The 26,868-nt window shown below is 43.2% G+C and overlaps 1 protein-coding gene across 2 annotated transcripts in view; it reads left to right on the top strand.

Moving 5' to 3' along the window:
• Positions 1–15,641, top strand: part of RCOR1 (REST corepressor 1) — a 137,878-nt gene extending 122,237 nt beyond the window's left edge. For both annotated transcript variants that reach the window (XM_081913148.1, XM_081913147.1), the window contains exons 9-12: positions 4,083–4,160; positions 6,259–6,316; positions 9,982–10,211; positions 12,233–15,641. In XM_081913148.1, coding sequence (XP_081769274.1) covers positions 4,083–4,160; positions 6,259–6,316; positions 9,982–10,211; positions 12,233–12,274 — 408 coding nt within the window. In that variant the 3' untranslated portion in view covers positions 12,275–15,641. The remainder of the gene's footprint in view (positions 1–4,082; positions 4,161–6,258; positions 6,317–9,981; positions 10,212–12,232) is intronic.
• The last annotated feature ends 11,227 nt before the right edge of the window (positions 15,642–26,868 follow it).

Below are 26,868 nucleotides of genomic sequence, written 5' to 3'. Positions count from 1 at the left end.
CTATTTTAAAAAAAAAAACAACTTTTTTTTTTTTTTGCATACTTGGTGATTTGATTTCCTTCCCAACTTCAACTTTTACTCATATAGCAATCTTCCATACTCTCAAATCCAGGAATACAACTAGGATAGTACTTGTTTTTCTTGCCCATACCATTTCTATACAATAGATATTTCACTACCCCCCAAACACCCCTCCCCCCAAATTACAGCTAGTCTGAACTGTGTGACAGATTTGGCCTAGTTGATGCCGTATTGCAAATCTTCAAGGTTCCAATGTTAAAACGGCTTTCTTCCAATTTTAAGAAAGAAAATTGTTATAATATAACTGATATAACCCAGTAGCTCAGTTAGTTGGAGCGTGGTGCTGAGAATGCCAAGGTTGCAGGTTCAGTTCCCTGCATTGCATGATGTTGGGCCAGATGTCCAACTCTATGATTCCATGATTTTATAATCACAACCCCTGGACAACTCGCTCCCCAAATATGCTTTGTCTTAAAAGGATTGTTCTGTTCTTTCAAGTGCCACATATATTCACCCCACGTATTTAAAGCACTATGATTCCATTTTGAACAGTCATGGCTTCTTCCCCCAAAGAATTCTGGGAGCTGTAGTTTGTGGTGCTGGGAGATTCCCCTATTTGCCCCCTAGAGCTATAGTTCACAGAGTGGCTTAACAATCAAGTCCCTCTTCACAGGGAACTCGGGAAACTGTAGCTCTGGGAGAGGAGTAGGGGCCTCCCAGCAGCTGTCAGCACCCTTGACAAACTACAGCTCCCAAGATTCTTTGGGGGAAGACATTGAGTGTATGAAGTAGTATGATACCACTTTGTGGTGTGAATGTGGCCCAGGCCTCCTCTAATTGCTGGTGTGAACTGTTGCTAAGGGAGATGTAAGCTCCTCCCAGACTTTTCATAATATGTACTGATTGGTCCATGGTGCAGAATTCCAATTGCCTTTCTCCCAATCAGTGCAATAGAAGAGGCTGTGTGTTGATTGGTTGCGCTCATGATTAACTGAGCAGCATTGGTATTTTTAAAATGGCAGGTTTCTCTCACTTTCTAAATTAATAATAATAATAATAATAATAATAATAATAATAATAATAATAATAATATAATGCAGAAGCATGTTTCTTCATATAGACACTTGTAGCCTTGTTCCCTTTTCTCTTGAACCAATTATCTATTGTCCGATTTGGATGATTTATGCCTGTTGCACCACTCTTAATTACTCTTAATTATTTAATTAATAAAAGTTTAGGGGCTATACTTTGGCCAAGCATCCAGTTCCAGCATAACAGAAATTAGAGGCCAGAGCATCAAATATTTTATGCCCTTTATGAATATGAACAAAAGCTTCAATCCTATGCGTACTTATCCTTGAACCTGTGAGTAAACATGCACAGAATTGCACTGGAAGTTAATGCAACCTTTTTTGTTTGACCGCATTCTACATTTGCTTATACCAATCACTTAATGGCGCTTTGGTTCCATGCACAGATAAGTGGGATAAACCCCTCACCCCAAACAAATAGAAATCAAGTAAAGCAAATACTCCCTTTTCCTAATTAATTTTACTGCGTTTATATCTTGGATTACACCGGGCTTTTATTTTCCCTGCACTGGCTACAGCTATAAAAGGGTTGAAGTGAGAAAAATGAACCCCGGTGCTTAATGGAATCTCTTGAAAAGCTGAACAAAATATTTATAGGCTCCGCATGGATTATGAATGCCTCACGAAGGAATGGGAAATGAAGGATGGGAGTTGAAAACTTGGCAGGTGCGGCCTTGCCAACACTGAACCCACCAAAGGGAGAAATGGCACCAACTGAAAATTCCCACTGACTTTACTTTTGCCCATTGTACATTAATAATAATAATAATAATAATAATAATAATATTTATTTATTTATACCCGCCCTCCCCGGCCAGAGCCAGGCCCAGGGCAGCTAACACCAGTAAAATTACAATAAAAACATAATGGGGGGGGGGGGAACCTAATTTAAAATACAGGTTAAAATGCAATTTAAAATGCAGCCTCATTTTAAAAGTAGCCCATAGATCAAAACCGTGAGGGGAGGGAAACAGAAGGGTCAGACTGAGTCCAAACCAAAGTCCAGGTGGAACAGCTTTGCCTTGCAGGCCCTGCGGAAAGATGTCAAGTCCCACAGGGCCCTAGTCTCGTGTGACAGAGTGTTCCACCAAGTCGGGGCCAGTACTGAAAAGGCCCTGGCCCTAGTTGAGACCAATCTAACCTCCTTGCGACTTGGGACCTCCAAAGTGTTGTCATTTGTGGACCTTAAGGTCCTCCGCGGGGCATACCAGGAGAGGCGGTCCCGTGCTGATGCTTTTGTCCCCCATCCAGGCCAGGGACCTCTTGTTGGGACTCCCAACTCCCTTCATTCCTAGCTATTGAACAGGTTGCCTAGAGGGGATGGGAACTTGAAATCCAACAGTATCTAGAGAGCCACGGGTTCCCCACCCCGAATTAAGAGGAGCATGGCAGCCAGTGAACCCATCATCCCACTCCATGCCTCTCCTGTTAAGCAAAATGCACAGAGGTGCCATGCCACAGGTTTAAGAGCATAAGAAGAGCATTGCTGATGGGTCAGACCTGGCGATTTCCCTCTCCTATAGTTGCTTCCCAGCAGCTGAATTGCTAGATTTTTTGGGGTTGTAGCTGGATGGATAGATGGGGAGAAGCAAAAGGGAGGCCTGGGTGTTTCTGTATGATTTGCTTCTGGTATCTGATTCCAGGATCTCTTTAATGTTTCCCTATAGTATATTGACCACGGGTGGGACCACGGGTGGCGCTGTGGGTTAAACCACAGTGCCTAGGACTTGCTGATCAAACAGTCGGCGGTTCGAATCCCCGCGCGACGGGATGAGCTCCCGTCATTCGGTCCCAGCTCCTGCCCACCTAGCAGTTCGAAAGCACCCCTAAGTGCAAGTAGATAAATAGGTACCACTTTATAGCGGGAAGGTAAACGGCTTTTCCTTGTGCTGCGCTGGTGCTGGCTCGCCAGAGCAGCTTCGTCCCGCTGGCCACGTGACCCGGAAGTGTCTTTGGACAACGCCGGCTCCCGGCCTCTTGAGCGAGATGAGCGCGCAACCCTAGAGTCGGTCACGACTGGACCTGACGGGCAGGGGTACCTTTGTGTTGTTGTTTAGTCATTTAGTCGTGTCCGACTCTTCGTGACCCCATGGACCAGAGAACGCCAGGCACCTCTGTCCTCTACTGCCTCCCGCAGTTTGGTCAAACTCATGCTGGTAGCCTCGAAAACACTATCCAACCATCTCGTCCTCTGTCGCCCTCTTCTCCTTGTGCCCTCCATCTTTCCCAACATCAGGGTCTTCTCCAGGGAGTCTTCTCTTCTCATGAGGTGGCCAAAGTACTGGAGCCTCAGCTTCACAAGGGGTACCTTTACCTTTATAGTATACTGAAACTGACAGTCTCAGTAGGGCTCCAAGGCAGGGCTTCTGTGTTCTATAATCTGGTTGTTGTTGTTTTTTTTAGTTAAAAAAACACGTTATTTTCTCTTGCTTTGTGTTGTTGGGGTTTTTTAAGGGCGGGATAGGTAAGTACTGTCTGCTTTTAAATGTCAGCATTAAACTGTTACCAGCTGCCTCTCGGCGTAAAAGGTCTTTGAGGGCAAACGCTCTCTGTAATTCAAAGGCCAGGCGTACTTTCCCAGCTATTTCCTACTGAGACCCGTGGCCTGCAAACCGTCTCCGAGATCCTCTTGACCTGCGCCTCTGAAACTTAACAATTCCCTTAGATTTTGTGCGTGTGTAAAGAAGCCCTGGAAAAAGGGTATTTTCTTTTAGATCTTGTGCAGGCTTGCCTCTTAAATTAGTTAAAAGTTCTCATTTCTTCCCTGGAGTCCTTTGGCTCTGAAGCGAAGCTGCAGTCCTGAAAGCAGCACTGACCAGAAAAAAAAGGTAGGAAGTTTTAGAGAAAGGAGAAAGCGTTTCAGAAAATTGCAGATCAGAGCTTGGCAGGGGTTTCTCCACCCCACCCAGTCTGAAGGAAGTGGTGTTTTATTCTGTTATCTATATTGACAGACGAAGCTTTTCTTTTCAGATTCAGAATATCAAGCAAACAAACAGCGCTCTGAAAGAGAAACTTGAAGGAGGAGTCGAACAATATCGGCTGCCAGAGGTAACTTTATGTCCTAGTGGAATTTGAACCAAAGGAGCGGGGTGGGTGAGATGGCAGTTATGCTGAAAGTCTGTTGGTTTCATGTGCACTGACTGGTGATAAATTCATATGAGTTCTCATTTTGATGTGTCTTTACAAAATTCACACTTCCTGAACCAGCAGGCAGATTGAAACACAGGTTTCCTTTCAAATTCACCTCCAAACTTAGGAATGCAAGTCGGCAACAACAACAAAAATGCATACAAATATTATATATATATATATTAGAGGAAATTGCCACACTCATCTTGGCTCTGGTCTTACCTACTCCCGCCCTGCAAGCTAACAGGAGAGAGAGGGCTTCCATAGGAAAAAAAATAGGTTCTGTACCTTTTTAGCAATGCAGGAATAAGCCTTGGGGCTCACATGCTCTCCCTTCTCACTCCTCCTCCCAGTGCAGCCACGCAGAAGAGATTAGGAGCATCTATGTGCACTTCTGCGTAACCAGAGTTCTGGTCTATGTCTGGACTCTGAGACCACTTGCTGGGAATTGCAGGCTGTTCATCTCAGGTTCCTCCTGCAGGCTTTTGCCCAGGCATCGCTGGTTAGTCATTGTAAGAACTAGATTGCCCACTGGCTTTGATCCAGCAGACTCATCTTACATTCCCGTGAACTATGGTTAGCTTAAACTATGGTTTGTTCAAACATGTTGGGATCAAACCATGTCACGATCCTGGCGCCAGATTGAATGGAGAAGCCCCCCGTGAGTATAGCCAGCTCCCCCTCTAGACTTTCTCATATGAGACGAGGAGTTCAGGGTTGTTGTGGTTTTTTTAAAATGATTTTATAGGTTGTGTGGCTTTGTTTCCGAATCTGATCCTTCTACATGGTTTTGTATGCATTGTGGTATTTTATACATTGTGACTTGCAGTTATTTTGATTCATCATAGCTTAGTAGTTATTTACAGGTAGGTAGGTAGGTAGGTAGCCGTGTTGGTCTGCTGTAGTCGAAACAAAATAAAAAAAATTCCTTCCAGTAGCACCTTAGAGACCAACTAAGTTTGTTATTAGTATGAGCTTTTGTGTGTATGCACTGTGTATCTGAAGAAGTGTGCATGCACACGAAAGCTCATACCAGTAACAAACTTAGTTGGTCTCTAAGGTGCTACTGGAAGGAATTTTTTTAAAATTATTTATTGCAATTGTTAAGAGTGAACTTCTGTTTTAATTATTACCCGTTAATGTTTTGAGAGTTGATTTTATTGTTTACTATTATATTCTAATAGATCGCTGAATATTACTTTGTTTGATATAAGTCTTTCCATTTTAAAGCTTTATTATTTCTTTCTGCAGTGGATCAGATTATTATAATGTGTGTGTTCTTTGCTGCACATTTTGCTGTATACCCCCTTGTGTATAGTAACATACACAAAGGTGGTATACAAATTAAAAGTGAAATGAAATGTGGGGTCAGGGAGTGGACCCAGGCTAGCAGGCATAGCTGAGAGCCTGACATTGAAGCTCAAGTGAGTCACCATGGACCAGTCACAAGTTCTTGGCCGAACCACTTCACAGGGTTCTTGTGAGGATGAAAGGCAGGGTTGAATCACGTCTGCCATCTTAAGCTCCTTGGTGGAAGGGAGGGCTATAAATAAAATTTCATAGAAGCCTAGTTTTAACATGAAGCTTGGTGCGTGAAACTCTCTTGGGTTGTTGTTTGAAGAGAACTTGTTGGGGATGGCCCCCATCGCTCAATGGCAGAGCATCGACCTTGCATGGAGAAGGTCCCAGGTTCAGTGCCTGGAATCTCCGGGTTGGGCTGGGAGAGATTCCCTGAGCTTAGCTCACCTGCCCACTTCACCCCCTCCTCCTTCCCTGCTGTCAGTCAGCAGTTAATTCCGATAATGAATTGCTTCTGTCGTTTGACTAAATATATTCTTTCTTTCTTTCTTACCGCTCAGAGGAATAATGGGGACTTTGTTTAACAAATGACTGTTTTCCTCTTGCAGCTCAAGCAATTTGTTCAACTTTTTCATTTGTGTACACTTGTCAGGCTCGGGGTTTGAAAGCAGATCTGTTACCTAAGTAAATGATTCTTTTTCTTTCTCGTGACACTTAGGTTACGCTGAAATGCAACGCACGCTGGACCACCGACGAGCAGCTTCTTGCTGTACAAGGTACAGTGCCAGAAACCCATTTCTGTGCGTTGGAGGGTGGCTCTCTGTCCCCGGGGTAGTCAACGTGGAGCCCTCCAGATGTGCTGGAGACTCCCAACTCCCATCAGTCCAAGCCATCAGGATCAAAGATCAGGAAGGATGGGAGTTCTAGTTTGCCATATATAGTGGGCACCCTATTTCTTGGTGATGGGGAACTTCCACATTGATAACAAAGAATTTATCCTGTAGTGGTGCAACTTCTCCAGCATTTAGGTGAGGTTTTGGGTGTATCAGCGCCAGCTTCCGATGTGTTAGGTACCATCTATAAATTAGTTTCAAAATGTGTTCCCCTCTTTTGGCTGAGATGAGCTTAAAGGGTGGTTTAGACCATTGGGTGGGGTTTATTTCGTAACCTATATCATGCTCCAATTGGACTTGGATTGCATTGAGGGATTTTTCTAGGGTCTTGGAGTAGTATTTTGTATATAGTGTCTCACATTGAATGCAACCAACCTGTAGAAAGGACTCTATGCATTGAAAACAGAACCATTGTGTGTACCCTTGTTAACTAAAACCTTTGTTTATAAAACTTTTTTAAAAGAAAAACATAGAGAATTTATCCACTTTCCTACTTATATTATCAAGAGGCTCTCCTGGTGTCATCATTGCTTTAGGCAAAAACACTCCTCTTTATCCAGGCCTTTGGCCATTAGGTAACCTGTGGCCTGTTAAAAGTGTTGGGGACTGACAGTTATTATGATCGTTTTTATTATTATGCTCTCTATTACTGTGCTTTTATGTTTTTCTTATGATGCCCTGTAAAATGTTTAAAGTTGTACGCTGGGATCTTTTGATAAAGGGCAGTATATAAATCAACATAATCATCATCATCATCATCATCACTGTAAACCATTGCGGTAGTTTGGAGGGTGTCTGGTTTGCAATCTACAGTTGAGGTTGCTCTGTGATAGCTCAGCTCTGGCTCCACCCAGGTAGCGATGCCCAATGCCGTTTCACAAGTCACAGGTGGAGTTTGCTAACGAAGAAAGAGACCTATGCATTTGTAGCACTATTCATTATGAACATTTACTCAAAAGACTTTTTGTCTTGTGCCATATGGTCCTGTGCCCAAACAAACCTCCCCCAATCCTGACGTCAACTTTGGCACTTCTCCTCTCTGGTGCCCAGCCATTATCGATACAGAAGAGGAACATAACAAATAGGGCCTTGTCTGTTGTGGCTCCCAGACTTCGGAGCACACTCCTGAGGGAGGACCACCTTGCTCCATGGTTGCCTTTTGGGGGGCTGTGGGAGCATCAGTAGTCCAGCAGGAGTCTGGATCCTGGTAATAGATTAGACGTTATATTATATCAAATTTATTACCCTCCCTTCTGCCTAAGGTCCCAGGGCAGGTTACACAATATAAAAACAGTTCAAAACATCTTCCAACTATAGAAATAAGGTGGGACCTAAAAGCATACTACTGTCATGCCAAACTTTGGTTTTATTTATTGCATTCATCATTTATTCATTTTTTAAAGAATACACATTACCTTAATCTCAGTGGATCCCAGGGCGGGGTACAAAATGCAGAATACATATAACGAAATACTTAATGATAAAAGATTGTAAACAGTCCGAGCAGTTAAAACCACAGAGCAGGCTAACCTGCTACCAGCAGATGAAATACACTAAAACACTGAAAATGTCTGGGCAGAAAGGTAAGTCTCTACTTGGCACGGAAATGATAAAAGTAGTGTTAGAAACTGAGCTAAGAGCTAAATGGCACCTTAAACCTAGGTTATGGGCGCAACAACGGGATGTCCAGACACGTTTTTTTAAGAACAAAGAATACAAAGCTGAAAAGGAATGAACTGCAGCTGAAGTATTACGTTAATTTTTCACATGGTCTAGTCCTTCTCCTGCCCACCCCCCTAATATTCTTAAGAGGGTCTCTTCTCCATTCTTCAGAGAGTAGCTAGAAGTGGGGAGGCAGAAAAAAGGTCCTCCTTTCCTTCCACTATGCAGCTTTAATCTGAAATCTTAGGCGCGGTACTGCGCTGAAAGGGGAAGGCATTTCTCAAGCAGAACATCCCTGCAGAAAAGGCACTTTCTTGGACCACAGCGTAACCCGCCTCCCACAACAGTGGTGAACAGAGAGGACAAGTATTTGTTGTGGTGCTTTGGGTCTGTTTACTTCCGTTTTCAGTAAAGCTTGACTGATATTTTACAAGTTCTTATTAGCTGGTGTAGAAAAGTGAAACAAAAAGGGATTGGAGATAAAACAAAAAGCATGCAGCTTGCATAGATCCGCTTTTCTTTGTGCAGTTTTTTATATATATAAAAAATATAGAGTGCATGCAGTCCTGGTTGCATTTCTTAAATCTTTTTTTCTGACTTTTAAAGTTTTGTGGGCTATTGCCTAACAATGGTGACGAATTTTATTTGTTCCATTCATACCTAGTAGCGCCTGTCATGCAATGCAGCCCTAAGTATTGTCGGGCCAGGAACAATTTCAAAATTTTATTTTGTGTTTATCGTTTCATTTATATGCCCACCCTTCATTAAGAAATCTCAAAGCTGTTCACAAATTGTCATATAGATACAAGAACGCAGAATAAATAATGAAACACACTGAAAAAGAAACGACCTGCAAACCATGGCGTAAATTTCGAACGGCTTCACATAAAAATCCTGTAGTCAGAAATGATCTGAAGACTCAGAAAATGTATAACAAGAGGTCTCAAAAGCCTGGGTGAAAAGTTGCACCTTAAGTTGTTTGTGGAATTGAAGGCTCAAAGATGCAGAACCAGTCACAGAGAGTTCCATAAGGAGGGTCCTGCTTGACCTTATGGTATTGCCAGTGTTTGCTATGAAATATTTTTTACATTGGTTTTAAACAGAGTGTTTGAGTATTGAGAAGGCCACCGTCCCTTGGGCATAGCCCCCTGGCGTGACCATGGGCAGGATCCTCCTCAATAGAATTGTAGAGCAACCCCATTCAGTGCAGGAATCCCAGCACACAGTCCACCCACCCACCCACCATACTGGACTTGGATGAAATGGGGGTGAATGCATACTGCTCTCAGCGCTTTAGAGGATGATAGGAAGAATCGAAACATAATGTAACGTAGGAAACGGTGTCCCAACAATACAAATTCAAGCATCACGTGTCTTTAATAATAATAATAATAATAATAATAATAATAATTTATTATTTCTACCCCTGGGTTTCTCCAGCCACCCTGGGCAGCTTCCAACAAAGATTAAAAATACATTAAAATGTCACACGTTAAAAACTTCTCTGAACAGGGCTGCCGTCAGATGTCTTCTAAATGTCAAGTGCCGTATTTTTTGCACCATAACACTCACTTTTTTCCTCCTAGAAAGTAAGGGGAAATGTCTGTGCGTGTTATGGAGGGAATGCCTACAGGTGGCATGCCTACGGATTTTCCTCCTCTAAAAACTATGTGCGTGTTATGGTTGGGTGCGTGTTATAGAGCGAAAAATACGGTAGTTATTTATCTCTTTGACATCTGATGAGAGGGTGTTCCACAGAGCGGGTGCCACTACCGAGAAGGCCCTCTGCCTGATTCCCTGTAGCAATAATAATAATTTATTAAAACTTTAAAGGCTTCCATTATTGCGCTGACAATAACCTTAACACCTCTTCTCCTTTTCTCTAGCCATCAGGAAATACGGTCGAGATTTTCAGGCAATCTCTGATGTGATTGGAAACAAGTCTGTGGTGCAGGTGAAGAACTTTTTTGTAAATTACCGGCGGCGTTTTAACATAGACGAAGTCCTACAGGAGTGGGAAGCAGAGCATGGCAAAGAAGAGACGAACGGAACTAGTACGCAGAAACCCGTAAAGTCACCAGATAATACCATTAAAGTTTCTGAAGAAGAAGATGAGGTAGGAGGGATATAACTTGAGTTCAATCTTGATTTAGTTCCCAAAAACTTGACAATCAGTTCCTTGGCAGAACCGGCTCCTTTTCGGATGGTGTTTTGCTAACATTATTACTTAGCGGTGTCATTTGGACGCTGGCCAGTCATATATTATCAGCTAACTGCCTGTGGTTTTGACATGTTTGGAGAACGTCAAATATTCACTGGAGCCAAGGAGAGCCTCAAGGCCAGCAGAACGAAGCAAAAGTTTGCTCTGCGGCAACTTTTTAACACAGGATGCACAGAAAAAAGATCATTCTGGGTTTGGCGTGTATCTTATTTATTTATATTTTATTTTGTAGACTTTAATGCTACCTTTTGTCAATCACAGAGCTGGCAGAATTAAAGCCTGCTCTCCAACCGCTATTCCGCAAATTGGGTTGCATTTGAAAAGAAAAAAAATGAAAGTACAAGTTAAATTATCTTGGCAACAATAAAAGTTTATAACGGGGACAGATTAAAATAGAAAGTTGGCAGCCTCCAAAGATTGTGTGTGGCTAACCTGGGGGCGTATAGCATGTACATGGAAGATCATTGTCTTTCTCAGGTCTGATTTAAACACACTGTCCACCAAGAACTTTCTTTGTGACTCCGCGTCAAAATTTTGTTGAGTTTTCTGTAAAATCTCTGACAAGAAAGTGGCTGGTGGAGGCCCTTGGGGGTAGTGCGTCTCCTCACATGTGAGGATGATATTTATACCCTACCCTTCTGACTGGATTGCCCAAGCAACTCTTCTTCTTCTTCTTCTTCTTCTTCTTCTTCTTCTTCTTCTTCTTCTTCTTCTTCTTCTTCTTCTTCTTCTTCTTCTTCGCAGCTTACAGATAAAAAAGAATCGCTAAAAACATAGAAGAAACAATCATTAAGAAACAATTGAACATTAATAGAATTAAAACTATACACACACATAGAATCTGTTTAAAACATGCAAATAATTATGGCAAAAACAGCGCAGCACCAACCCTTTAGTTAAAAACAGTCAGTTCCCCAAAGCCTGGTTGTTGCTATTGACAGAAACAGTGAAAATCAATTTGTTTATTCTTGACGTTGTTCAAATGATGGCAGATCTTATGGCGGCTTGTGTGAGCGAGGTGCCTTCCTCAGTGGGGCGATACCTTTGTTTTTGGGCAATGTGCTTTGCGTTGGGCTTCCCTGAAGGCCCCTTTGGGAGTTCCCACTGCAGCCTGCTTTGTGATAGAAGCAGGGGGAACCAAGACTCGTTCGCCTGCCATGGTGGCAGCTGCACGAGCATGCGATTTATTTCCAAGCAAAATTCAAGTTCTGGTTTTGACCTCCCAAGACCTTTGGTGGCCTAGGACCCACATGTCACAGAGGGAGCATGTCTCCATATGACTCCGCCTCCCAGGAGGGGGGAGCCTCGCTCCTGAGTTCCCTCCAAGGAATGTTGATTTCCTGGGAAAGTGCACCCAAACACCTTCGTTTCTCTGATGTGTCAGGCCCAATTTCTAAAGCTTCCCTTTCTAATGAGTTCGGATAGCACTCGACGTTTTCATATCGTTTCTCTCCCCCCCTACCCTGCTTCATTGCTTTGTGAGCTTGATGTGTGTACGGATTTTATATTTGTTTTGACTCTATTATGGAATATCTCGAGTGTTGTGCATGAGACATAATAGACATTTATAAATCTAGGGCCCAGGGGGTTTTGAGGATGACATTCCTGCCTCATCTCCCTCCCTTCTTATGTTCTGCTGAAAGCCGTTGACAAGAGTGGCAATGCAGCTTGACGTTTCAGCTTTCTGTTTGTTTATGAATATTGACTGAGAAATCCGTGAATGACGTCTCGGAGCAGACGGGAACTGCCAGCTCCTTGCTCTCACGTCAGCCACCTGTGGGTTTCCCCCACCCCCCCCTCATTTTGGTGCCTGCTACCTTTGATTCCTTGGGGACAGAATACGAGGCTTGGAAATCTGACCTCTGTGTGAGTTGTCTGATTTTAATGTTGTGTCTCCCTTCTCTTTTCTCCTCCAGGCAACTTCTGTTTTGGATGTCAGATATACATCCGCATCATGAGAAACTCAGGTAGCCTAGAACAATGTTGATGTTTTGACTACTGTTGGTTATCCATGATATCAGGTATTAGCAAAACCTCAAGACAGCCATCATATCTCCGTGGACAAGCAGCTATTACCAAAAAGAGAGAGAGAGAGAAGAAGAAGAAGAAGAAGAAGAGAACAAATCACAAACCAAGGCAAAAACACTTCTGCTCCTGTGCTACATTTGCCTTAATTTTCTCCTCCTTCCTCCATACTGCCTCCATTTGCTTTTCTGCAGTTCCTGGGACAAGCTCTCTGCCCTTCAACAACACCCAACTTCAAAGCATTAGCTTCTCCTTGAGCCATCTACGTGCCGGCATGCAAAAACCTCTTACCAGCCAGCTCTCCTCCCCCTCCTGCTCCTCCCCACGCTCAGAGGTTGACCCCTCAAACCAGGGGTGTTTCTAAAACTTGCTCCCTAGTAGTATGTATTTCTGTACGGCCTTGTGTGGTTTCAGCTTACTTTATGGTGTAATCATTATTCTTACAGTGACATTTTAAAATCTTTTCCTTTTTTAAAAAAAATAATTATATACACACATATATATATATATGAATGAACTGTCCATCAAAAACATGTATTGAGCATGTGCTAGGTTGGCCTGGTGGTTTCTCTGAAGTCGGGGGACATGGCAAGTAGGTAGGATTTCAGGGTGCAAGCGGTAGACCACCCGCCTCCTAGCACATGCAGAAGCTGTATTCTGCTCTTTTTTATTTTTAAAGAAAACTCCGTTCTTAGTTGTGATTTCTATTATCGTCATTATTATTGTCGTAATGGACCTTCTTACTTAGTGCAAAAGGGAATGTGCAGCCTATAACCTGCTTTGGAACAATCTGTTGGTCGATTGATGTATATGCACCCAAACACCCATGTACTTTCATTATAACCTCCCAGCGAATGCTGACACAGCTGAGTTCCTTTGACCGTCTTAAGGGGCTCGGGCAAAAGCAGCAGCCTTTGCCATTCACTCTGGGGTTTTTCTGCATCTGTTTGATACTTCTGTCGTCTTAAGAAAGGGACTTGGCTCCCCATCGAAGTGAACAGAAGGCTGCACAGTCGCTGCGCTTGGCAAATGGCTTGCTCGGCCACGACATTGTGGTGCAAATTAGGATAGAGAGCTTCAGTCCTTTAAAATGTGTGTTTGAACAGACATACACACCCTGTCCCCTTTCTCCCACCCCAAGAGCTCCTTTAAGCTGCTGTCGCTTAGTTCCTTCCAACGCGCGGAGCCCAGCTGTGTGGCAAAGGCCGTTGTTGTGGCAATTCCACTTCCTAGGAGCTGGGATGGAGCTGGCTTGAGGAACAGAATCTTGGAGGTTCCTCCTCCTTAGACTTCTGAACTCGGCAGTATGGAGGCGGCGTGGGTACCAAAGGAGCCCTTCAGCTGAAAGATGTAGGATGTAGCGTTCTTAAATATTTTCATTAGCTGTAATAACGATGCAAAATTAAATAATTTTAATCAGGGATGTCCAGGGGTTAATTTATGTGCGTGTGTTTTTAGTTGACTTCATTGCCACAGTACCCTTAACATAGAAATCAATTTCAAATAAAGTTGCAACCTCAACATGCACGGCTTTTTGAGACGCTGAGGGCGAAGAGGGGGGTTAATTTGCAATTTAATAAACCTACCGCTCGTCGGACGGAAAAAGAGCTATCTTTAATATTTTTCTCTTGCCATGGCCTTTTTTACGGCAGCAGCTGCAAATGTACATGTGTGCCCTTCGCTGGCAGCCACGCTGATTTTAAAATTTGCCTCTGCCTTCTAAAGTTGACACACACACACCCACCCTGCCTACGAACTAACCTGCCGATCAAAGCTTGCTGTCCTAAGACACGTTCTGTTTGGTACACCAAACGGCACTGCAAATATATGGGGGAACAGGTCTAGTAATAACCCTTGTTTCCTGAGGTAATGTAAACGCCTTATTTTTGGAAGGGCCTGTCCCTTCTGTTTTGATAATTAAAAATATATGCAGTTAAAGCACAACAGGTGGCTTATTCCTTTACGACATGCATTAGCCGGTGTAAGCATTTTAACCATTGTGGTGTAATTAGGTGGCTCTGAAGCTTTTTAAAATAATAATAATAATAACAATATAACAGTAATAATAACTGGGGACTTCTACTATGCATGAGAAGGCAGAACTGCACTTTATCATAATTTTCAGTGGCTGAAACCACAAGGGAATTGCAATTGGCTGGTAGACAAATTTCATTGAAAATAATAGCCCAACCACCTGCCCATTTTGCCCTGATTGCAGGGATGAAGAACCTTGTGGTACTTCAGATAGTGTTGGACCTTTGCTCCCATCATGCCTGACCTTGCTGGCTAGGGCTGATGGGAACTGTAGTCCTGCCAAATGTGACATGCAACAGGTTCCCCGGTCCCTAGCATAGCGGATCCTGAACAGCCAAGATCAAGACTAATTCTAGCCACTTGGAAGCACCTTTTAAACAAGACTTGCTTCATAGCAGCTGCCTGATGATGAAATGTTGGAGAAGCCGAGATATATAATGTTGCTTGTTTTCTTATCCAGGGTTCAAAACAAGAGGAGAATACATAGATAACACCAAAAATCATAGAGAGCTAAAGAAACAATAAAGCTTTTTGACAAATAACGCCAGCTAGTCTACTGAGGAACAGGGAAATTGAAAAACACTAGCGTGCAAATGACAAAATCTTGGCCTCTTTCCTTTACTCCTAAGTGACACCTCCTTGTGCCTGAGCTATCTGATCTAGATTACGATCTCTGGGAACCATATCTTCCCCTTCTTTAAATCCTCACCTATCCTTGTTGAATTGAGTCTATTCCCTGCCAGGCAAGGTTGTAGAAAGTAGCTGCTTCCAAGAGACGTGGCGAAGAATATTTGGCGTGTTTTGGGATTGGATTTCCACCTAGTAATTTATTTATTTTTAAAAACAACAACCCTGGCCTGTCCTTTTTTAAAAATCCAGCCGCAGCACTAGGCAGTGTGAAATTTTATATTTTTTAAGAAAATCTATGTAAATGTTTTATATTAAATTAGCAAAGGATATAATAGCCAGGTTGGTTTGAACGGTCTGCCTCAAATCCATAATGTCAGAGAGCTGAAAAGTATGATCATGTAATGTATATGTTGCTGGACATTTGAGGTCGCTGGTTGGGAGAGATTTGAAAACTCTTCCACGTAGAGAACCTTCATGCCAGAGAGTGAGGCCAGAACATGTTAAGATTGTGTCTCTAGGGAGCATTTATGTCGAGTAACCTCTCCTCTGCAGCTGAAGTGGTACAGTCATGACAGTGGACCTGCTGATCATGTGGTTTAACTCAAGAGTACAAGCCTGTTTCACTGCTACCTTCAGCCAACCTACCAAACTATCAGAAAAAGATCGGGTTTTGGCTTGATCCCTCTCCCAGGAAGAGAAATCATGTCTTTGCCTCTTCATGATTATCTTATTGTAAACCTGCATACAATAAAACGCGACACTGAATTCCCCTCCCCACCATTAATTCAATATCACCTGCAACTGTTCTAGTATGAAACGGGGAAAATATTATTAACTTTCGGTTGTTTTCTTTGTTTCATAGTCTTGTCTCCTATATGGAAAAGCTTAACCTTTCAGTTCAAGCGTTCACCTTCCGAGGCACCACGTTCTGATTTAGAAAGGTCCACAAAGATTGCTACATTACATGTAATATTTGCTTAAATTTTGTTTCCTTAAACTATCAGTGTGGATGTTATAATTATATATATTTTGTGGAAGATGGGAAGTTTTTGTTTCCTTCTAGGTATAAGTTATTGTGCAACGACGGCATCGCTACGACAAAAAGTGGTACTTTTTTTTTTAAAAAAAAGACTCTTAGTTTTAGAAATCTTAACAAATGTACACACGCGCCATAATTTTACGTTTGTTCTATTTAATTTTTAAGTATAGTTGTGTAACATGCCAGTACATTTTTCTCCCCAACCTGCTCTGCTTATCCATTAGGATGCCTTGTTTATTTGAATGTTGTATCCTAACTGGTCTGACACAATGCGATCGAACTTCTTTAATTTAGAGCCAAGGGAAGACGAGATATTTGCAAGAGACATTGTATGTTGAACTTAACACAGCTTAGGGAAATGTTGTACAATCATATGCTCAGCAGCAGCTACAACTGGCAAAGCAGCCATAAGGGTTGCCCGCGTACATATTGCAGGGATTTATTTTGTGGTATTGTTGTTGTTTTTGCAGTTTTCCCCCTTTGAAACGCATCAGTGTGTTGAGGAGAGGGAGGGAATTGTGGCCCTTGGCCCCAATCCCTGACCTTCATGCAGCTCCTCCCCATCCTTGTTTTCCAGGGGTTGGCAGAATGTGTGCAAAAGGGCTTCTGCCCATGGACAGATCTATAGAGTCTTCAGTGTGAGTAGGGACATTGCACAGCCAGGCTCTTTGATCGTGTGGATAGAAGCCGTCTGTGTATTTCATACATTCTGCTGAAGACTCATTGAGGGACAAGGTGACTGGCTGTTTTAACTGCTCTTCCACTCCATGCAGTCAGTATACACATGGGGGGAAGGTGGAGAAGAAGGTCAGGCTCTGCCATCCAGTCTACTAGTCGGCGCCTTGTCTGGCAACCTGCCATGCAATACCACCCAGGAAGTCAGGGGTCTCCTCCACGCAGCTCCCAGAAAAGTCAGGTAGGACCAGAGAAACGATGGCGCCCATCCTCGATCCTGGAGGTGATAATTCTGCCCTCCTGTTCCACAGCCCCAAGTGGCCCACTGCAAAGATGTACCAGGAATTCCAAACAGAATGATCTCTGTTCCAATGCCAGCCAATGCCGTGTTCGAACGTTCTGATAGATGAGTTGCTTAGTCCCATGCATGGTGTTTGCAGTGGCCTCCTGGTAGGGATGAATCTATGGGGTTGCTGTTTTTCTCAGAAGCTTAATCCCATGTGAGAAGCTCCCCTTTGATTAAATTGAAGTAGTTTGTCATGTGGCATTGGTAGGCCAGGGAACAGATGCCGTTTGAGAAGAAAAAAACCAAGAAAATATAAGGCTTGCTTGAGTTCCAGAAATGACTTTGGCTGTTGCGTGCATCTTGAAGTTGGGTAAAAATGGTAGCAAGCATTTTACAACTTTTTTGAGGGAAAGAGGAGGGAACTATCCTCAAATCGCCATCCTAGCCAGCAGTTTTGTTACTATTTACGGCCCGGCTAAAATATGTTTGTTGTCATTTAACTCTTCGCTTTCGTTTAGATTCTCTCTCACACACTGCATGTTGTGTACCAGATATGATCCCAGCATTGCTTTTAAATAACCTTGCAGTATAGACGAGTGAAAAAGGCTTTACTAATTTTGGAAGTTTCCGTTTTAAAATGGCAAAGTTTAATCCTCCTGGGACATTTTAAAAACATGAACCAAGGTAAAAACAAAACAAAATCAGTGTCCCTGTTTTTATGAGTTTCAATTAGCTGTAGCTGTGTTTTTAAGCTTGTCAAAACCGAGCCATCTTGTGCAATGCCCTAGTATACCCTGAGTCCCCTTCGGCTACTCCCTGAAAAAAATGCAGCTTTTTTTGGGTGTGTCTCTGGACACATCCCACTTGCAATGATGATGATGCATAGCCTCCATTCATTTTAGTGGTGCTTGAGCTGGAATCCTTTCCTTGCAAGCATCCCTGAAACAGAAGCAGCACCTGTTGGATAGCTGCCTCTGTGGCCAGCAAAGCACAATTAGCAGCGAAAGCAACAGTTCTGAAGAGAGAAGGTCAGTATATGTCTGGGCATGTTGTATATTAATGAGTGTTTACATTCATATTCTCCTCAAATTTAAATTTATACTGGAGTGTATAGTTATTCCATTATGTAGATTTTATCAATTTCGTTAAATTCTCATAGACCGCTTACAAGGTCAATCCCCCTCTCTCCCCCCCCCCGGACTTTCTGATGATTAAGGTTAAGTTTGCAAATATAATAAAATTCTGTATTAGCCTTTGAAGTGATACAATTATGCATCAGGGGTAGGTTTTTTTTAAAGTATGTATTGATAATGCTGTTGTAAGTAATATTATTCATCTCTCTCTCTCTTTTGTTGCCTGTTTCTTTCCCTCCCTGCGCATTATTTAGTACACTTAACTGTGATGAATGGTCATAGAATTATAAAACTGCTTAGCCACTGAAAATAATAGTTTTTCCTCCCCTACCCCTTGAATTATCATTTTACTGTAAGAGGAATTATGGCGGGGAGGGGAACTCGTGATTCTTTTCTGAAACTCTGCACAGTTCATTTTTCTATTATTTCCAATGTTTGCTGACATGAAATTAAAAAAACAAAACTCAAGCCATTGATGTGATGTACTGTGTGCTTAAAAGCCTCATCATTCCAAAATGGATGGGACTTGAGAATTGATTGCTTGTCCAGCGTGACTGGCGCCTCACTCTGAGAGAGACGCAGGCTTGTTGCAGGTATCAGCAGCCAACACTTGAGGTGACCGAGATTATTATGGCCTGTCCTTAACAGCCAAACCAAAACAAGCAGACCTCTTCTTTCCTAATAAGTCCCTTCTTGTAATCAATATGCAACTTCTGTTTATCCCATACTTAGGCTGTGTACACAGTACCTGCTTACCGTGCAGCTAAGCCATTCTTACTTTGGATTGAGGCTGCTTTTCATAAGGAGAGACAGGATAGATCCAGATTCTGGCTCACGGGGATTTGTAAAGGCAGCTCCTGCCAAACAAACACAATGTGTTCTCGGGGAATAGTGTTGTGAGTGTTTGCAGAGCGAGCCTGCAGTTTCCATTCATTCCCATGAGGAAAATTCTATTGTGTTCCCGACTACGGGATTTGGACTCCAAGATAAGGAATAAAACACCAGGACCACCCTTTAAAACCTTGCAAAAGGCAAACAAGGAAGGGGGAAATATACTCTCTTATATGCCCAATCTCTCCTCCCTCCCTGTGGGCTGCCTCAGACCCACAAAGCAAAAAAGCAAGGCTTGTTCAAGGCGGCTTATTTGTTTACAGTACTACACGCAGGTCCAGCTGTTTGGATATCTGAATCTGTGGTGTGTCTAGGGAGGTTTGGGTACAAATTCATCGTATTTGGATAGGTGGATTTTTTGTATAGCGAGCGTTTGGATAGCAGGACCTGGTTGCACAGCACTTCCCAAACCAGTGACGGAAGTGTGTACACAGCCTTGATCTTTTTCCTCAGGCCATATAAGAAAGAGCTGTGGGTCCAGGGAGAAGCAGAAGTGAGGAAACTCACGCCAGGGAATGCACACACTAATCACTCCTGACAGAAACCTCATTGGCCTGAGAGAACTCTTGGGCTAAGTGAGGCTGCCAGCACCTCTTCTTTTCAAGACATAGCAGAACATAATCCTGTTTCAATGTCTTCCTTCAAAACAAAACCACCAAATAGGCTTCAAATGTCATTAAAGGCTTTATTCCCATTCACCTCCTCATATGTGTATGTGGATATGTCACTTCAATAATACACACCATGTCCTCCTAAGCTGCTATCACTATTCCAGACGGCAACACATTACCGTCTGCATTACTTAAAACAAGGATGTTCTATCAATTGTCAGAATATTCCAAGCAAGCTCTTGATTCTCTCGTGAGTGTTTTGGATAACCAGGAAAGATCACTCTTGGGCTGAAGAGTAATGCTGTATCCAATAATCCTTTAAAAAAAATCTCTCTCTATTATTTATCCAATAAATTTTAGCAAGGCTACAGTTCCACCGTAATCCCTCAGATTATGCTGTCAATATACATTAGGACAGTCGCACAGTTCATTCGGTCTCGCAGGGGCTCATTATGGCTGTAACATATAGACCATCATTTCTTATTTTAGGTCAACACGTACAGAAGATGCATCCTACAGAAATGACAGCTTTGCCACTGAGAAGTGATTTTCCTTCCTTGCCGTTTATAGAGATCCAGTCTTGTACCCTGCGGGCTGCAAAATCACACTTTTAATTCACAAATTTAGCATTGCGTCTGCAAACATAGAAGCATTTGATTTAAACCATTGAAACGTCCCATTTTCAGACCATTTAAGAAATAAGGGTATCAGATTATGGGCTGCTATAGGCTGACTGGCAGTTCTGGAAGTTGCCCAGAAATTATGATTAATAGACTCTTGATTTCTGCCACTGAGGTCCACAGCCCTTTTGTTGATGTCTTGTTCTGGGTTCATGGGGAAAAGTGGAAAGGCAGATTGGCGCCTAAGAGAGCCCCCTCTCACAAAAGAAACCCAAACGAATGTATTACTTATGTGTAGGACATACCCCCATACAGACCAGAGTCAGCGAAGGTGAGAGCAAAGGGGACACTCCCCTACAAACATCAGCCTGCTCTCAGCCAGCTCCTGTTTTATGTACCTTCTTGCATATTTCAAACCTAGAAATAGAAGTCATGTCTAATTAAAAAGCTTTCATGTACAATGCAGCTACTGTCTCATCTACTGGCTAGGCTTCCATTTGGAACGTTGGAAAACATCTTCCTTGGGTGTCAGGTTCATTTCTGGACCCAATTACAAGTGCCCATGCTAGTGTGGAAAGCCCTAAGTGACTTTGGTCACCAAATATCTGATAAACCTCCTCCTTCCCTACTGACATGTCTTGGGTGTGAAGATAAGCGGTGGAGACCCTCTTGGTAATTCTGCTGTCCTCAGAAGTTCAGAGTGTGGTTGCCCAGGAGAAGACCTGTTTTGTGGCAGCCCCTAAATTGTGGGTTTCCCTCACCATAGAGGAGCTCCTGGCATCTTCACTGTACAATTCTCATTGTATGCTGAAGGTGCACCTCTTTACCCTAGCCCTAGACATGCGTTGTAATATCTTTCGTGACAGAAATGTGTTTCACACACTATTTAAATTGTTATGGCTCGCCTTAGGACCCTGTGATGAAGAGTAGGTAAAAGGTAAAGGGACCCCTGACCATTAGGTCCAGTCATGGCCGACTCTGCGGTTGCAGCGCTCATCTCGCTTTACTGGCCGATGGAGCCAGCATACAGCTTCCGGGTCATGTGGCCCGCAGGACTAAGCCACTTCTGGCAAACCAGAGCAGCGCACGGAAACGCCGTTTACCTTCCCGCCGGAGCAGTACCTATTTATCTACTTGCACTTTGACGTGCTTTCGAACTGCTAGGTGGGCAGGAGCTGGGACACAGCAACGGGAGCTCATTCCGTCACGGGGATTTGAACCGCCAACCTTCTGATCGGCAAGTCCTAGGCTCTGTGGTTTGACCCACAGCGCCACCCGTGTCCCTTGATGAAGAGTAGACAATACTTCAAATTAACAGTGGTGTTAATGGGTGATACTCAACTAAGTTTTCCCCCCAAAAAAGATCCATTGAAATTAATAATGTAGGTCTAGTAATTTCAATGGGTCTACTCGATGAGTAAAACCTTGTTTTCTGCCACCTAATATTATTAATAATACTAATAAGTAAATAACACTCTAGAACTGACTCATTTCAACAAAGGAACTGCATCCTCTACTGAGCCAATGTCAACCCAGTAAACTTGAGGTGAGCATACCTGGTTTTGTTCCTTTTCTAGGGGAAAGCCCAATGGATCCACAGCGGAAACAGAGCAAAACAATGGCTGCATGAATGGAGACCTGTGTTTGGCACATTAAGAGGCAATTAGCAAAGTTTCATGGGAGTGCCTATTTATTTTCTGTTAACACAATTTACCAAGTAGGTTACAAGCACTCCTGTAGATCCCTCTTTGCACAAACAAAAGTCTGGTTGTGTTGAAAGAGGGGACAATCTTTTCAACATAAAGCTATGGTTCACTGCAACATCCTTTTCATTTGTCTTTTCCCCTCTCTCTCTCTTAGCATAGTATTGCTAACGAGAGCATTGGCTTGCTCCCTTTGTGACAGGAATAGTCACAGTGCCCAGGCACTGAGTTGTACTTTTGTCTCCTTAAATGCGTTAAAGCTGATGAGCAGTTATGTTTTGAGTAGTGCTTAAGAGTAGCTGGTGAAATAGGCAGGGGCCTTGGTGGCATAGCACATGTTTTTCACATAGAACAGCAGTGGGGGACCTTTTCTGGCTCTGCGGGCCCGATCTTTATCAGGATCAGCGTGGCTGCCTACCTGTCTGTCACCTGATAGCACGATGATGCCAGGTGACTTGGCACTTTGAGGTCCCCAAATTGGGACTTTACAGAACTACACACAGCCAATCCGACAGGCTTTGTCTTTACGATCCATCAGTTAATGGGAAGTAGAGCCAAAGTCTGTTTTCCCTTGCAAATACACAACCAGGTTGGCCGCCATGTCTCTACCTGTCCCAGGCATGGCATGGCAACTTGTTGGGACATCTTTGTTGCTTCCTCCCAGATCTGAACTGCTTCTTGTGCTCCCGAACCATGACTCCTGAGCCCTGTGTCTACTGCTAAGCCGATGCCACTTCTTGCTTGACTAAATACATATTTCCTCCTTACAAATAAGAGCCTTTGCTTGTGTGTTTTAAGGCCTTCTGCACGCAGTCTTGTGTGCTTTGCTATAGACTATAGCTTTGCTATTGCTATAGCCGCCCTTACCTCCTTACCCTTGACAAGGATCTGCATGAGAGAAATAAAATGTTGGGGCTCGCAGAAGCTGCTGTGAAGTTAAAAGGGCCGGATGTTATGATTTTGTGTCACAACTTCACAGGGAAACCATAACAAATGACTGCATAAGAGACACAATCTGAACGCTCACCCATCAGACCTTCTCATTAGTGTCAGGTTCGGCTTTGGGCTCTGACAGCAAAAATCGGGAAGACCTGCAACGGAGAATGTTCTGCTCTCTGGGAATGCATTAGCATAGCCTGTGTGAGGGTGTTTTCAAATGGCAAAATATTGCCATAAGCTTTCAGCCAAGTAGTTGTCAATAGACAAAAGGCAAAGCAGGCCTGCTCATTTAGAAAGGACAATGTATTGTAATACAGAACATAATCTGTCCCCTTTCCTTAATAAACTAACTTAATCCTTAAAAATAAAACCAACCAGTTTCTTCTATGAAGAAGAATTAGGTGCAACTGATTATATGTAGCGCATTATACTATATATTTCTTATTGTATTTTTGGCACTATTTCCCCCTTTTTTACTTTTTCTTTTCCTCTCATAAGTTTATTCATTTATTTTTTAAATGTTGGAGCTCTGGTGCCAATTGGGCTGGAAAAATTCAGGAAAGATTGCAAAAAAGGGCTAAAAAGGTGTCCGGCACTCACCTAGCCCAAACCTAGGACTAGCTCCTGAGCTGGTATGAATCAAAGAGAACCATAGAGTTGGAAGGGTCCCTGAGGGTCATCTATATATTATAAATGCCCTCTCATTTTTCTTAATGGTGTGAGACAATCACCAGAAATCTCTGTGCTTGACCTATGACATCCATATAGATCTGGCTACTTCTGGCAGAGAGATGCACATATTTGGATTGAAGGTAAATGAATAAAGTCCCACCAAATTGTACTGAAATATTGCCTTCCTCTGTTTCAGTCTTAGATTGGCCGCTATCTTTCCTGAGGTTGCAGCAGACCAAAGGCTATCATACCGAAATAGTGTAATAATAATAATAAATAATAATAATTTATTATTTATACCCCACCCATCTGGCTGGGTTTCCCCAGCCACTCTGGGCGGCTTCCAGCAAAATATTAAAATACAATAATTCATCAAATATTAAAAGCTTCCCTAAACAGAAATCTGTGTAGACAGATTTTCCGATTCCTTCCCATGCTGAACTGAGGTACCCATCTAGCTGCCATTAGTGAAAATGTTTACAGTTCTTTCGACAGAATATCCTTGTTTGATCCTGGAAATATTGTCAAAATAAAAAGTTCTGGAGCACAATTGATTGATTCAGTATTTTTTTGTTCTTTTGAAAGCTCTCCTGACTCAGGTGGCTTTTAGTCATTCCCCAGACAGACAGACGCCTTTTGGAAGTCGTGAAAGGCTATCCCTGCTGCTGGATTTCCCCACCTCCCAGCCAGATGAACCCTTTCTACAGTTTGCATGCTGAAGGGGGAGACATGGCCTCTCTGCCTTGCTAGGGTGGGAAGACCAGAGTCCTGAGCAATCTTAAACTGGCAAGCTGGCATAACGCAGGACTGCATTGCAGTCAATTCCTTCCTTAGAGGTCTTGAAACAGAGGCCCACCTGTCAGGGATCCTGGAGGAGTGGGTTTCTTGCAAGCAGGTTGGGTTAGGTGACCTATTGATGTCTCATGCAACTCTTAAGTGCATATACAACTGCAATCTTTGCATCGCTGGTGGCAGTCAGAGGCTGTGCCCTGGGAAGAGCATTGTTTGCAAAACGGGAACGTTGGCGGTGTCCTTTGCCGATTTGTCAACAGCCTAAATGGCAGGTTATAAAGCATTCTGCATAATATAATTGCCCTATAAATGATCGTCAATGATAGGATACGCTTTGGATTCACATTTGATATTTTCCCAGCTTTTAACCACGCTGTGCTTTGCCCTGGGCTGCTGTGAACAGGGCGTGAGATAAATCAAAACAGAAATAATATAAGACTTGAAAGCTCGCTTGAGTTATGGCACTAAAACTCCCTTAGGGAGATGGCACACGAGGGGGTTTGGAAAAGAAGGATTCCTTAATGAGGTTTCTGCTGGATGGTGGAATGAGATGGGGAGGGACAGCCGCTCTGGTTTGTGAAAGGAAAAGTAAATGAGAAAGATGACATATTGCCTTTTCTTTCTTCTCCCATTTGAGAGGCTGTTTGTGTGACATCTTAACAGTGGCCTCTCAACATAAATCTACATAGGTATATGCCTTTCCAAGGAACATAGCCTTCCAATGGTGGGCTGCCCTTCATGTGATTCCCCCATGGGAGGTCTGGAGGGTGGCAACATGAGAAAGGGCCTTTTCTGTGGTGACTCCCCATCTTCAACCAAGTCCTTAGCTGATTGACATCCGATGCCCTTTTGTATGTGTTGTGGTAGAGGGGATTATTGGGTTGTCTTAGTTCTTATTTTTATTAAGTACTTTGCATTTTTATATTGTAATTTTATGTTGTGAACCATCCTGAAATCTATGGGTATAGGGCAGTATAACAACAACAACAACAACAACAACAGCAGCAGCAGCAGCAGGGATGTCCTCCAGATGTTACTGCCTTTCAAATTCCATCACCCCTGCCTTTTGGTCATGCTTGCCAGTTGTAGTTCAAAATCTGGAAGTTAGTGTGGAATTAGGGAGTGCATAAGATGCGGGTGGCGCTGTGGGTTAAACCACAGAGCCTAGGACTTGCCAATCAGAAGGTCGGTGGTTTGGATCCCCACGATGGGGTGAGCTCCCGTTGCTTGGTCCCTGCTCCTGCCAACCTAGCAGTTTGAAAGCAAGTCAAAGTGCAAGTAGATAAATAGGTACCACTCCGGCGGGAAGGTAAACGGTGTTTCCATGCGCTGCTCTAGTTCACCAGAAGCGGCTTAGTCATGCTAGCCACATGACCCGGAAGCTGTACGCCGGCTCCCTTAGCCAATAAAGTGAGATGAGCGCCGCAACCCCAGAGTCGGCCACGACTGGACCTAATGGTCAGGAGTCCCTTTACCTTTACCTAATGCCCCAGGCTACAGCTACCCCAACCTGTATGGTAGTACGATGTATGGTATTTTAAAGCATGGGTAGGCAAACCAAGGCCTGGGGGCCGGATCCGGCCCAATCACCTTCTCAATCCAGCCCGTGGATGGTCTGGGAATCAGCGTGTTTTTACATGAGTAGAATGTGTGCTTTTATTTAAAATGCATCTCTGGGTTATTTGTGGGGCATAGGAATTCGTTCATCCCCCCCCCCAAAAAAATATAGTCCTGCCCCCCACAAGGTCTGAGGGACAGTGGACCATCCCCCTGCTGAAAAAGTTTGCTGACCCTTGTTTATAAGGGATGTGTGATATTTTAAAGGGATTTCCTCGGACTGGCAAAGGGTTATTTTTTAATGCGATAAATAGGCATAATTCCGAAGCAGTGGCACAAGATAATGGGCTCCAGCATTTATGCTTGCTCTATTTCCTAAAACGATTTCCTTGCATTTCATCGGTGCTTATCAGTAACATTTGTAGCAATAACTGTGCCACTTTAGGGATGTTCTTTTTATTTCTTTATTGCCGGAGGCGTTGATGATATTTTCATGGCCCAGGCTGAAAATAAAGGGTGGCAATATGCTACCCAAGTTGATACACAAGTTTGCATCGGGCATTTCCAGTATAAATATCACTTAGCATTTTGATATAGTACGTGCCAATTGGGTTCAAGTGCATCTTGTGTGCTATGTGGACCAAACAGTTATTTAATACCACATTCATAGCAATGGAATCCTTTCAGAAGCTAGTGTCCAGATAGCACTTAATGCCAGCCAAACGTAATGCCATAGCAGTGGGAATCTCTCACCCAAATGGGCGTTCAATATGATCACAGAAATAACATACCAATGCTGGGTATTTCAGGTCAAGATCTGCCAAAAGAAAAATGGAAAATATTTATACATGCTGCAACAGCGGCAACCGTTTTGCTAGCCCAAGGCTGGAAGACAGGAGAAATACCAACCAAAGAACAATGGCAAGAAAAATCGATGAATTATGC

This window comes from Podarcis melisellensis (genome assembly GCF_964234715.1).
Source record: "Podarcis melisellensis genome assembly, chromosome: 1".
Taxonomy (NCBI): domain Eukaryota; kingdom Metazoa; phylum Chordata; class Lepidosauria; order Squamata; family Lacertidae; genus Podarcis; species Podarcis melisellensis.
This window is presented reverse-complemented; position numbering and strand designations above follow the sequence as displayed.